Here is a 13165-nt window from a genome sequence, read left to right as displayed (position 1 = left end):
TTTCAGAGCAAAACTAATTGGCATCATCTTTGCAGAAACGGCCTCTTCCTTCTGCCTTTATCAATCCTGTCATGACCAAGAAGCAGAGGACTGACCAAGAGCCCAGTGGTATCCAGCCAGCACCTGGTGGCCACTCTCCTTCTTCCTTGGACCTGCCTTCCACATCCTGCTCAACTCTGAACCTGTCTCCAAGTGTCAGCTCCATTTCCACATCCACCCGTCAGCTACAAGAGAAAGATAAAATTCGGATTCCATCTGGAATCCCTGCGTCTGTCAGGGTGCAGGGGAAGATTCCCTATTCCAAAGGTGAGAAAACAGAGTTAGACAGGGTGAAAAAATCCCATCCTTTGGATTTCGATAAAATACTTGCCATGAGCAACGCCAAAGAGATGAGCAGAGAGTGCAGGACACAAGCAGAAAAGGAGTCACACAGTCCAAGTGCAAAGGGTATTAAACTGATGGACCACTTTTAGATATGCTTCCATTTCATTTTTTACTGGATATCTGTATGGTTTTTTAGTCATATCGAGCCTCCCATCCACCGGCATCTCCCAGTCCTCCCCACCTTCATCTCCAAGCCTGTCTTGGTGTCAGGGAATGTCCCAAACCCAAAGATGCAGCCCTTTGCACTTGGCCTTGTTGAATCTGATGAGGTTCCAAAGACCCCACTTCTTGGTCCTTCCAGACGGCATCCCATGCCTCTGGTTTGGGCAAACTTGCTGAGGGTGCACCTAATCCATTCTAGAGGATGCACTTGCTGAGGGTGCACTTAATGTCATTCTAGACATAGCTGAATGCTTGAGCTTACCAACTGGGGAAATCATATAAAAGCAAAATGCATAAACATAGTTTTCCATAAAAACTTCCCATCCAGTATCACTCCTTTACCAGCTTTTAATGACTGTTTCTTTTTAATGCTTTACTGTTTGTATTCTTGGAGATCTGTAAATGATGGGCAAATAGAGGCTCAAAAGTCTTGGTACATTCTTTTGAATCAACTTCCTTGCCTTCTCCAAACCTCCAGTCTGAACTATTTGTTTCTGGTTTTCCCTCTCTTTAGGAGAAAAAGCAGAGGTCAGAGGAGCCCAACAAAGCAGTTCAGGTCCTGTGCCTGAGAAGAAGAGGATGATGTCTGTGAGACTTGCAGACATTGACTGGAGCGGTTGCGCTGCTGTTTACGGCCGACCCTACAGGGACAGGGTGATTCATTTACTTGCTCTGAGGGATTACAAGGAGCCAGAGTTACTTGCTCGTCTGCTGAGAGATGGAGTCAGGCAAAAGGACAAGGATTCCCTTGGAAAAATCCTTCAGGAGGTGAGATCGTGGAGCATGTGCCAGCACTTCTTCCACCATGCTATTCTGCTGCTCATAATTTTACTACTTCCTCACCTGTTTAAATTAGAGACTTTTCCAATACTCCTTCGAGTTAAGTTCCACTGGGATGTCTTTCTCATCAGCTTTCATAAAATGCACACCCATTGAAAGATGCAGTAGATCCTTCCTTCCTTTTTAAATATTCCCCATCCACATAGTCTTTTGCTGAATAATGCAAGCATTAATATATCAAATAGGAATATTTCCTCTTTAGCTAGGAAAAAGCATTTTAGAACCTAGTCAAAGGACTCAAATTCAACATGGATACACTTTCAATTGATCCTACAGTGACTTTAAGGAACTGATTCCCTGAACCTGTGAGGTCTGTTGCTGTGTTTGCCCAGGGCAGTGGCAGGGATTTTTCACCCTGAAGACATTCACAATATAATGAGAGCCACGTTTTGCCATCCCAACTGAAGTAACCCATTTAGGTTTCCGTAGTTTGCACACACAGGTGTAATGAACATTTGTTTTCCAAAATGTCTGCCTGTAGGTTGCTGACCTGAATGCAAAGGATAATTCCTTCAGTCTGAAGGAACATCTGTTTCAAACCCTTCAGACTGATTGGTCGGGGTACAGCAAAACTGAGAGAGTGAAATTGAAGTTAATACTTTCTAGGTAAGTTCAGTCTTTTGGGGAAGGAAAAGAGCCTTTTCAGGAGAAAGCTCTGGGAAATGAAGCCTAGGTTCTTAGAATATGCTGAGGCAGCAGGGACCTGCCAGGATCCTGGCCCTGCACAGGACACCACAAGAATCACACCAGGTGCCCAAGAGTGCTGTCCAAACACTTCCTGAAGCCTTGCTGCAGGGACCAATGGCCTGGGGAGCCTGTTGCAGTGCTCAAGCACCCTCTAGGGCACGAATGTTTTCCTGATATCCTGCCTAAAGCTCCCTCAACTCGGCTTCATGCTGTTTCCTTGAGTCCTGGCACTGAAGGTCTGCAAGCAAAGGACTATGACAGTTGATATTTAGGCCTTGTAACTTCAAATATTGGACCATCCTCACAGAAAAACAGCTCCATCTCAGAACCCCACCAGCAGCAGCCAAGCAACATCTCCTGGGCCTTCTGAGAGAGATGCTCCAGCAAGACCTGCTCAGGTATTTTGTGCATTTTTAACATTCTGTACTCTGTATTAAGTTTCAGCAGACTTGCTGGTGGTATAAAATGCTGGTGATGTGAATGTGCAGGGCCAGGCCTAAGCATGTTTTGCCTCAGACATTCCAAGTGCTGTGACAGGAAGGCTGTGATGAGAAGAGAGGATCCTGCAGGGGTGGAGCAGCACTGTCCTGAGCCAAAGTTCTGCTCTGCCTGAAGACTTGAGCTCAGTCCCCACCCTCAACTCATTCCCTGGAGGAGGCCTCAAAGGGCTGGCTCTGCAGGAAAAATCTCCTGTAAATAAGAGGCCGCACCAGGGTGGGGCAGATGGGGCCTTCTCACTCTCTTGTCCCTCTGTCTGTCTGTCACTCTCATTGCTGACTCCAGCTCTGCACTATCCACGTGGCTGCACCAACACAGGAGCTACAGAATGGTGATATTTCCTCAGTCCCTCCTCTGCCTCTATTTCTCTCCTCCCTCACTCTGCCTGGGCACACACGGCTGTCCTGTTCTGCTCCATCCTCAGTTTGGAAGTTTGCTGTGGGTGTGGGGAGCTTGTGGCTCTGTGTTGTGGCTTGTGAGTCAGCAGCTGTGAGAAGGTCCTTGGGAGGAGCTGAGAGATGATTGAAGGGCACTGAGCAACAGTGAGGGCTTGTTGGTAACCACTTGTGACACTCTCCTACAAATTCAAGGGCTTGTTAGCCAAGAGCTTTTGAGGCTGCACAGCAGGTAGCCTGCTGGATTGAAGACAGCTGCTCCTAAAAGCACAAGAGTTTCTTGACATGTGGCTGCTGTCTTTGTTCATCCTGATGAGAATTCACAACCAAGCATTGCACCCTGTACTCCTCGATTCTAAGAGTGAAGCACTAATCTGTTTTTTAACACATAAAACTCTAAAACAGCCAGGTGCCTCTTCAGTAAATCATGTGGATGTTTGACAGCAAAAGCTGAGTCTTTTCCTGGTACGTGCAAGCAGAAATTGGGACCTAGATAAAACTTACTGGACCTCCCCTTTGGGGAGGCTTTGCTGGAGCTGCTGAAGGGAGTGTCTACTTCCCAAAGCCTTTTAGCAGTGCAATGAGAGAAGGACTTGCTAAGTCCTAAGATGAGAAGCCCGAAATGCAAAAGAGCAGATATTTACCTGGAGGTCCTCCATGTTTGACAGGTCTTTTTATTTAAAAAACATGTGTTTTCAACCTTTGCCAATTCACAAATCCTGCTTTTGTAGAATGGGAGCAAAACCTGATCAGGGTCAGAGATTAATGAACTGTTTTGTTATTGTTGTAGAGACGGCCTTGGGCTTCTGGCTTGAGAAGTCCTGTGATGAGCAAGAAGCGGAGGATTGAGCAGTACCTCAGTTACCTCCAGCCAGCACCTGGTGGCCACTCTTCTTCTTGGGTGCTGGCTGTGACATCCCATCCTACTTCTACCTGTCTCCAAATGTCGGCTCCATTTCCCCTGCACCCTTTAGGCTCAAGAAGGACACAAATTTCTGAGTTCCACAATGACAGCACTCGTGTCTTGAAGACTACCATGTCAAAAAGGATATGAAGAGAATTCAGGAGGCTGAAGCAGTAGTGTCCCTTGGATCTCAATGAAGGTACCAATGTGCAGCTTTTCCTAACTCCAGTGTGGATAATGATGGAGTAAAGATTTGATGATTTAGAGAAGCCTCTGCATGAATCAAGGTGCAAGATAGACCATATTCCATAGTCAATAGTACAGACATTATTAATAGTAAATGTCAGCTAAGGAGGTAGAAAGCTAAAGGAGGAGATGGGCCAGGTGGGGAGAAGTGCTGAGATGAACACCGAGGTGGGTTAGGCCCGGATGGGCCCTCCCTTCCTGCAGTGCAGCTGCACAGGCTCAGCTGCAGCAGTGCTGCTGCATCCCCTCATCGTATTTGCAGTGCAGGAGGGGAGGGAGAAATGTGTGTGGGTGTGTGTGGTATAAAACACTGGGAATTGCTCCCAGCTTGTCTCAGAGCAGTGATGTTGGCAAGGGCAGGCAGGCTCCTGCAGCTCTGGGGCTCTGGGGCAGCTGTGGCCTTTGGAGCAGGCAGGGCCCTGGGCCCCGCTGGGTACAGCCAGGGATGCTCTGGGGAAGGCTGAGGGCAAGCCTGGCCCTGCAGGGCAGCAGTGCAGTGAGGCCTGTGCTCGGGCTCTTGCTAGCAAATGTCACTGGGCAGAGGCCAGTGGACGAAGCTACTGCTTCTTGGGAACCTCTCAAATTGTTGAAAGGCATCTGGAGTTTTATTTTCAAACTTATCCTGCACACCAGTCAGGTGCATCTGGCCTGGGATGCATCCCTGGCATATGTTGTTGTCTGTCCTTGTACTGAATTTTAACTTGTTAAAGATTTATGCCTTGTAAATATTTATCTCAGGATGGTTTGAAGTGTTTATTCCCATGTGGAATGAGTTTTTGTCATTGCAAAGAGAACCAGATCTTCAGTCCCAGAGGAGCAGAAGCTTTGGTGTGACAGTGTTGGGATGTGGCATCTATTATTCTCATTGCCACCTCATCTTGGGTTTGTATCATGAGCTTGATAAACCTCACACCTGTTGATTTGAGGGAGAAGGGATTGAAGAAGGTTTGACTCCCTTCAGTGGCTTTAAGCATTAATGAGTTTTGCCCTCTTTAGGAGCTGCTGTGCTTTGAGATGTTGTTGTTGTTGTTGTGGTTTCAGACTTGTCTAGAGTTTGTTTTTAGGTCTGTAATACACAACAGCCCAGAAGGATGGTGGCTCACAAAGAAAAATACGTCCAAAGTCAAACTGAGATGTGGAAAAAATGACGGGAGACAAGTCCATTCTATAATGTCAACAAGTCTCAGTTTATTTCAAGCACACATGTATAGTTATACCCGTTATAATGAAGCTCATGCATATTGCAAAATTTAAGCTCATCATTGGTGTATGAAAAACAGGTCAACCCCGCCTTTGGAGCTTTCTAAGCTTGCTTTGTTTTCCCTTACATTTATCTTTTTGCTGAACATTCTACTGTTGAGAACCAGCTTAGCCAAGGTCATAAGATATTATTGCTACATCTGCTATTGCTGCACTGTGCAATTTTCAGCTACTGCTTCACTAACTGCATGTAGTCATGTCCTTTCTCACGAAGCCATTCTTCCACAAAACTCTCCATATTTCCCCCGTTTTTGTTTTGGACCATTAAGTTAGTTGTCCACATCTTTTGAACCATGCGTTCCACCAGCTTCTGAAGACAGTTAAACAGGCAGGGCAAAATCAGCAAGAGTAGTAAAACAACAATCAAGATTCCTACTGCATACATGATAAAAGTTCTTAGCCAAGGACCAATCCCTAAACTTTTAAGCCATTCTTCTATCCCTAGACCATCTTCTTCTTTTAATTGATGAAGGCCCTGTTGTAGTTCTTTAATCTTAGCATGTATTGATACAGAATGATCAGAGAGATTCATGCAACACATTCCTTCAAATTCCTCACATCCATGTCCCTGGGCTAACAACAAAAAATCAATGGCTGCTCTGTTCTGCAGTACAGCATGATTTACACTTTGTACATCCATAGCAAGCATGGCTAAAATCTCTGATGTTTTGTTAAGTTCATCTTTAGTCCAGCATCCCAATTGTTCAGCTAACACCATAGCCTTTTTGGCAGCTCCTCCTGGTAACAGGGTTGCCACTATAACCTGTTTTAAAGTACTCCAAAATTGAGGTTGTCCAACCTGATCACATTTTAAGTCATGCACATCACGCCTCTTCCTTGTCTTCCCTAGCCTGTCCCATTGCATTAGCAAGGATATATTAGGATGGAACAGTGCTAGATTTCCTAGATAACAGGGTCCCCCTTGTGGTTTTACCGGAATTCCATTCCAAGCTCTATCTCCACAAATCAAAAACACACCCTTTGGCAACCTTAAGGGTTTGATTATCTTGGAACCATCACAGTTGGAATATAACTGTGATGCTACCCTACCTGAATCCAGTGAAGAGTCTAGAGAAGCCCATTTGTTTCTTGGGTTATTTACACTCTGCAAATTCAATGGAACAAAGCTAAACCATCCTCCTGTTGAAACATTCCCTAAACTAGCATTAGCACTTCCAAAGAGATCTAATTCCTCTGGTGGAGATTGCAATGTTTCTTTAAGTGACAGTATCAACAAACATTGCCTATAGCCATCTCTTTGAGCTTCTGTATAACCAATATTCTTGTCTGGCCCTTTCACCTTTGCAAAATTCTTGCAAAGCGTCTGATTCCTTATCAACCCACAAAATTCCTCTGGTCTCCAGACAGGAACACCTGTTAGGCAGGTACGAAATGGATTTGTCACTCCTCCCAAGCTAAGGCATAGTGAACTTTGATTAGTCATGTTAGCCAAGGTTACCCAAATATTTTCTCTGGGCTGATTAAATTCTATTAGTCCATGACAAAGATTAGTCAAAAGAACAAAATAGATTATCCACCTTATCGCTCTCATGATTTCTTCTGCTTGGATTTTAATTTTAATGTCTGCACATATTTAATAAGCTTATCTAATTCTATGTCTGGATTTCCTACTACTGGTTTTCCTAAATAAGATCTTATAGATACCTTCACTTGCTTTTGACACCTTGTTGATAAAACTTTTGAATTTGCTTGCTTAATTAATCTATCACAAGCGTGTTCTGCTTCCCACCTATAAAAAGCTAATATTTTTTGTTCTGGTGCTTCAAATAACTGTAAAGCTATAGCAACTCCTAAGCCTGTGTCTCGTATTAAATCTCTCTGCCAAGAATCTCCTCGTTTTTGAAAGTCACAATGTTTACACCAAAAATGTCGTTTTAAAAATACTTGATCTTCCCAGTATGTTTTTCTACAACCCCCACAAACAAAAGCAATCCAACTGTTACAATTAAAATTCCCACAACTAAGACACTCAGGATTCTTTGTTCCTGGAATATGAACAGTCTGTAAAGCCTCAATAGCTGTAACAATTGCTGTAAAAGTTAACTCTGAAGGCAAAAATTGATCAGTCACTGGGGAAAGTCCTCTTATCTCTTGAAGAATAGGTCCCACTGTGCGAATCAGCTTTTCTTCAATTCTCCTCTGGTCCTGATCCGTCAGGCGAGCTAAGAGACGACTCATCCAGAGCTGGTTTAGTCCACTTTGCTGGCACCCAGAGTGAACCTGTAGGGGTGGAAACACAAAGATATCCCCTTCCCCAATATAGGACCTTTGCTGGGTTCTGCCAAATACCTGTTTTAGGGTCCCTATACCTGACCCATACTTCTTTGCCCTTTTTTCTCATTTCTTTTTGTCCATAATGTACCATTGCAGGTGGTGCCTCTGAATCCCCAAATACACACAAATGATTAAGAACAAAGAGCACTTTCATTAGTCTTTCCTGAACATCTCCAATCTCTCTATGTTTTTCCAGATATCTCTTCAAGGTTCTATTTGCCCTTTCTACAATTGCTTGTCCAGTGGGAGAATGTGCTATTCCTGTAATGTGCTTAATTCCCCATGATTTTAAAAATCTATTCACCCTGCCACCAATGTATGCAGGACCATTGTCTGTCTTAATCTGCTTTGGCACTCCCATTACTGCAAAACAACTACACAAATGCCTTATAACATGTAATGCTTTTTCTCCAGCTTGAGCTGTTGCCCAGATGTATTTACTATATGTAGCTATAGTAACATGAACATATTTCAAGCGACCAAAACTATTTACATGAGTAACATCCATCTGCCAGAGTTCATTAGATGAAAGACCTCGTGGGTTAACTCCCCATCCCATGCCATGACCCCCATTATGATGACTACAGGTAGGACAAGCTCTCACTATAGCAGTGGCATCTGCATGGGATATTCCAAACTCCCGTTGTAACCCTTTTGCGTTCTGATGAAACATAGAATGTGCCTCCCTAGCAAGCATTTGCCCTGATAAAGAAGAAGTTTGAGTCACTGTGACGAGCTTATCTGCCCGAGCATTACCCTCTCCTAAACCAATTTCCCATTTGTGACTTCTTATATGAATGATAGCATAAGGATGTTCTCGGATTTTTACTGCTTTTTGAAGTTGTATGAACAGTTCAAATAGTCTCTGATTTCGTACTTCCTTGATAGCAGCGTCCTCTATTCTTTCCACGACACCAACTACATACAAGGAATCTGTAACAATATTCAAAGGCCCCTTCAGGACTGTTAGAGCCCATACCACAGCTGCTAACTCCAAGGTCTGAAGGGTATCTGAATCATTTGCAGTAAGAATTTCATGATTCCAGACTCCTTGCTCCTGCCATGTAATTGCTGCTGTTCTTGACCTCTTCCCTGCATCTGTGTATGCCGTTATTGCACCAGGAATCGGCTCCTTTTCTCGCTGTGGCCGAACCATCCAACTCAATTTTCCAATCCACTGTAATGGAGGATTTTTAATACTTTCAGTTATGACAGCACCTCCTATTCCTAGCAGAGCTTCTTGCAATTCTTCACTATTGACCAAATACCATTGTAAAGAGTCCTTTTTCATAGGAATCTGTATTAGTTCAGGCTCTCGCCCATCAACCTGCAAAATTCTCTCACGACCCCGTTTTATCAAAGCTGCTAACAGTTCAATTTTTTGAATTAAAGTTTTTGTTTGCTGAAGTGGAGGGGATAGCCATTCCAACACCCTTATCTCCCCCGTTTTTGTTTCTAGCTGTGTTAAAGCTCCCAGCAAATGTTTTTCACCACACCATATAGTGAGATTAAGCGGGATTCCCAGTATTTGCCGATGTACACGACCCTGAACCACACAGTCTGTAATTTGCTGAAGAGTCCTTTTCTGCTGAGGATTAAGGGTCACTGGTGCTGTTGGGTCTGTGCCCTTCAATAAGGGTCTAAGAGAATCCAACAGTTCATTTGGAAGGCCCACTATAGGTTTAAGCCATTGTAAATCACCTAGTAATTTCTGAGCATCATTTAAAGTAACAATCTGTGTTTTCAGTTCTAATTTCTGAGGTGTTACCAAATTTTGAGACAATGTCCATCCCAAGTATTTCCAAGGAGAAGTTAACTGTATTTTCTCTGGGGCCACAACAAGCTGAAAACGTCCCAGCAAGTTTTGTACATGTTTAACCTGTTGACTTGTAAATGACTTAGGCTGAGCAATCAAAATATCATCCATATAGTGATAAATGGTAGCTTGTGGCCACTGTTGCCTCAATGGTTGTAATGCAGAATCTACGTAAAGTTGACATAAAGTAGGGCTGTTACGCATACCCTGAGGCAAAACCGTCCATTCAAATCTTTGATCTGGACCTTCTCTGTTCAGAGCTGGCAAAGTAAATGCAAAGCGCTTTGTATCCCTGTCATGCAAAGCAATTGTGAAAAAGCAATCTTTGAGATCTATTATCAATAGAGGCCATCCTTCAGGTAACATTGCTGGATTAGGCAGACCTGGCTGTAGTGCACCCATTGGCTCCATCTGTTTATTAACCTCCCGCAAGTCATGTAGCAAGCGATATTTCCCTGACTTTTTCTTTATCACAAAGATAGGGGTATTCCAAGGACTTGTAGATAATTTCAGATGCCCTTGTTGATATTGTTCAGTGACCAAGGCATGAGCATGTTGCAGACTTTCCCTTTTTAAAGGCCATTGCTTTACCCATATAGGCTCATCACTTTTCCAAATTATGGGAATCGGGAAAGTCCAAGCAATGGCTATTATCCCAAAGGGTGCTCATTTGTCAGGACAACCCCTAACTGTGTCAAAATGTCTCGCCCAATTAGGCATTGCACCGTAGGTGGTAACTGAACAACAGAAAATATTGCCTTTATGACTTTACCATCTATTGAAACAGTAAGAGGTGGCGAGCGACTTGCAAGAGTTAAACCTCCAACTCCTGTTACTGCTGTAGCAGCTGGCTGTAAAGGCCAATGTGCAGGCCAACACTGTGGTGCAATAATACTTGAATCAGCACCCGTGTCCAGCAAACCTGTAAGCATACATTTTTGTCCCTTATATTCCAACAAAACCTCTTTTCTTGGTCTGTCATTCAGATCCAAAGTTAATAGAGTCAAACCTCCTGTAGATCCAAATCCATCTCCTCCACGGCTTTTCCGTGAGGATACAGCCTTAGTAACTTGCTCTAGAGGAACCAATTGAGCAATCCTTTGTCCTTTATTAATCCGAATAGGAGGAAATGGAGTATGAACCATAATCATAATTTCACCAGTATAGTCTGCATCAATGACACCAGGCAGCACAAATAATCCAAGCATAGAGGCCGATGATCTTCCCAATAACAAAGCTCCCATTGTCCTGCCCTCGATTATAATAGGTCCATTAACTCCAGTGGGGACCTTCTGCGGCTGTGGTGTCATTAAAGTCACTTCTACTGCGGCTGCCAAGTCCATCCCGAGGCTCCCTCTTGTGGCTGGACGCAAGGTGTCCTGTTGGACAAGCTGGAGCAGCTATTTGTGTCAGAGCGCGGCTGCTCTTGTTCGCGCTGTTTCGGGCATTTCCTGGTCTCCTCTTACAGGCAGCAATGTTATGAGTATCCGATTTGCACTTAGGACACCATATTCCAGCAGCAGAGCATTCTCGCCGAACGTGTCCTGTCCCTCCACATCGGAAACATCTCATACGACTGCCGTAAACATTTCCCTGGGTTGCTACTGACGCTTGGAGGGGTGCAAGAGCAGCTAACACTTGTGTCTGTGAAGCTTTTGCCTGCTCTTTTAATCCCTCCCCCAGCTCTTTAATAGCCTCAACTAAAAATGCCTGCTGCCCCGTTGGTATAGTAGCCATCCTCTCTAATGCATCTTCTATAGTCCAATTAGCTCCTAATGTGTTTAACACACTTCTTGTAGAAGCATTACAATTTTGCAAAGCACACTGCTTCAACAATGATCCACGCATAAACTCAGGCACTCCAGCTCTCTCTATTGCTGCCGCTGCCTTATCAATAAATGCTCCAAAAGTCTCATCCCTTCCTTGTTTAATTCCCATATACGCTGGCAAACCTCCCGGGTCTTTCACCTTATCTATAGCCCTTCGAGCTAGTCGCATTGCCTCTCGACACTTCTCAGGTCCTAGCATAGCTTGTGCCTCAGTGCGAAAATATGGTCCTAAGCCCATCAATTCATCCATAGTTACTCCATGAAGAGGATCTCCAGGCTGTCTTTGTATAGCTACAGCTTCATTAACTTCTGCCTGCCAATGTGCACCAAACAAAAGCCTCTGATGTGGCGAGAAAATAAGCTTAGCAAGACTTCTACAATCTCCTGGTAGCAATATATTAGTACTCCAAACATAATCCAATATCTGCCTAGCCGGTTCACTAGTAACTCCAAATTGACTCACTGTAGCTCGCAACTGTGACAACAACTTCCAATCTAACGGTGTAATCTGAGCTGTTAACCCCCCGCCTGCCTGCTGCTGAAAAATTACAGGACAAGCCAGTTCTGTTGCTAGTTCCAAAGCCTGCCCATCTCCTTTGTCCAGCTCCTCTCTTGCCAAAGTCGCCCAAACTTCCCTCCATTCCCTGGCCAGAGCCTCCGTTAGGTCAGACTCTGCCCTAGGGGTCGGCTTACTGGCAGACAAACTTTGACGAACTGTCGATTTCTGTTCTGAGGGGGCTGGAGGAGCCGTGGGCTCACAACGTGACTCTGTTTCCGTGTCTTCAGGCACAGGTCGCAATGGAGGTAACTCCACTGTAGACACAGCAGGTGGCATGGAAACACCAGGCAACCAATCCTCCCCGCTAAAACCTCTATTTTTCTCTAGTGCTGAAGTTCTCTGCTCGGCAGCTTTCTTTTCTGCCTGATGTTGTAATAATTCATTGTGAACTATCTTCCACCACTTTCCCAACTTTTTAGCTGTCTTATCATCATCTAAAACTTCCTCCCATAGTTTATCCCCAAACTTACGCCACTCAGACAACTCATGTACTGTATGAGGATTTACAAAGAACCCCTTAGAATACCCATATGTTAATAACCCTGGCAGATCTTTTTGCAAATCAATGCCTTTAATCTGCCTTTTCTGCAAGAACGCAGTAAATAAATCATATGCTGCTTGCCTCTCCATACCTATATTGTCAGCGCTGTTGCAGCCCTCCGAGGTCGTCGGCAGCACGTATCGGCCAGGCTTGCCTCTGCAGTCACCTGGGGCACGGTGCACTCTATTTCAATTCAGCACTTTTGCCGTCCTGGCTGCATCAGGACCCGAACCCTTTTTCGTCACTCCACCGTGGCGCCTATCACGTCGATCGGGTCACCATTTTGTGGAAAAAATGACGGGAGACAAGTCCATTCTATAATGTCAACAAGTCTCAGTTTATTTCAAGCACACATGTATAGTTATACCCGTTATAATGAAGCTCATGCATATTGCAAAATTTAAGCTCATCATTGGTGTATGAAAAACAGGTCAACCCCGCCTTTGGAGCTTTCTAAGCTTGCTTTGTTTTCCCTTACATTTATCTTTTTGCTGAACATTCTACTGTTGAGAACCAGCTTAACCAAGGACATAAGATATTATTGCTACATCTGCTATTGCTGCACTGTGCAATTTTCAGCTACTGCTTCACTAACTGCACGTAGTCATGTCCTTTCTCACGAAGCCATTCTTCCACAAAACTCTCCATACTGAGAGTAATTTTATTTTTTTACATTAATAAAACCAGACTGGCCTGGCTTGGTAGCCTCTGAGTCTGCCTCAAGGCTATTTTAATGAAAAGGTCATGAA

At 44.3% G+C, this 13165-nt stretch overlaps 1 protein-coding gene across 1 annotated transcript; it reads right to left on the bottom strand.

Moving 5' to 3' along the window:
• Positions 1-5526: 5526 nt before the first annotated feature.
• On the bottom strand, positions 5527-12456 carry LOC146764615 (endogenous retrovirus group K member 113 Gag polyprotein-like). The gene has a single exon (XM_085564107.1). The coding sequence runs from the start codon at positions 12149-12151 to the stop codon at positions 10760-10762; it is 1392 nt and encodes a 463-aa protein (XP_085420233.1). The 5' UTR covers positions 12152-12456; the 3' UTR covers positions 5527-10759.
• Positions 12457-13165: the final 709 nt, after the last annotated feature.

The sequence above is a fragment of the Lonchura striata genome, chromosome 32, assembly GCF_050655825.1.
Source record: "Lonchura striata isolate lonStrDom1 chromosome 32, ASM5065582v1, whole genome shotgun sequence".
NCBI lineage: Eukaryota > Metazoa > Chordata > Aves > Passeriformes > Estrildidae > Lonchura > Lonchura striata.
Note: the sequence above shows the minus strand (reverse complement) of the source record. Positions and strands in the feature narration are given on the sequence as shown.

What these genes read in the sequence shown, in the direction of transcription:
- LOC146764615 (XM_085564107.1), bottom strand. Translation starts at nt 12,151, where the DNA reads ATGCCACCTGCTGTGTCTACAGTGGAGTTACCTCCATTGCGACCTGTG.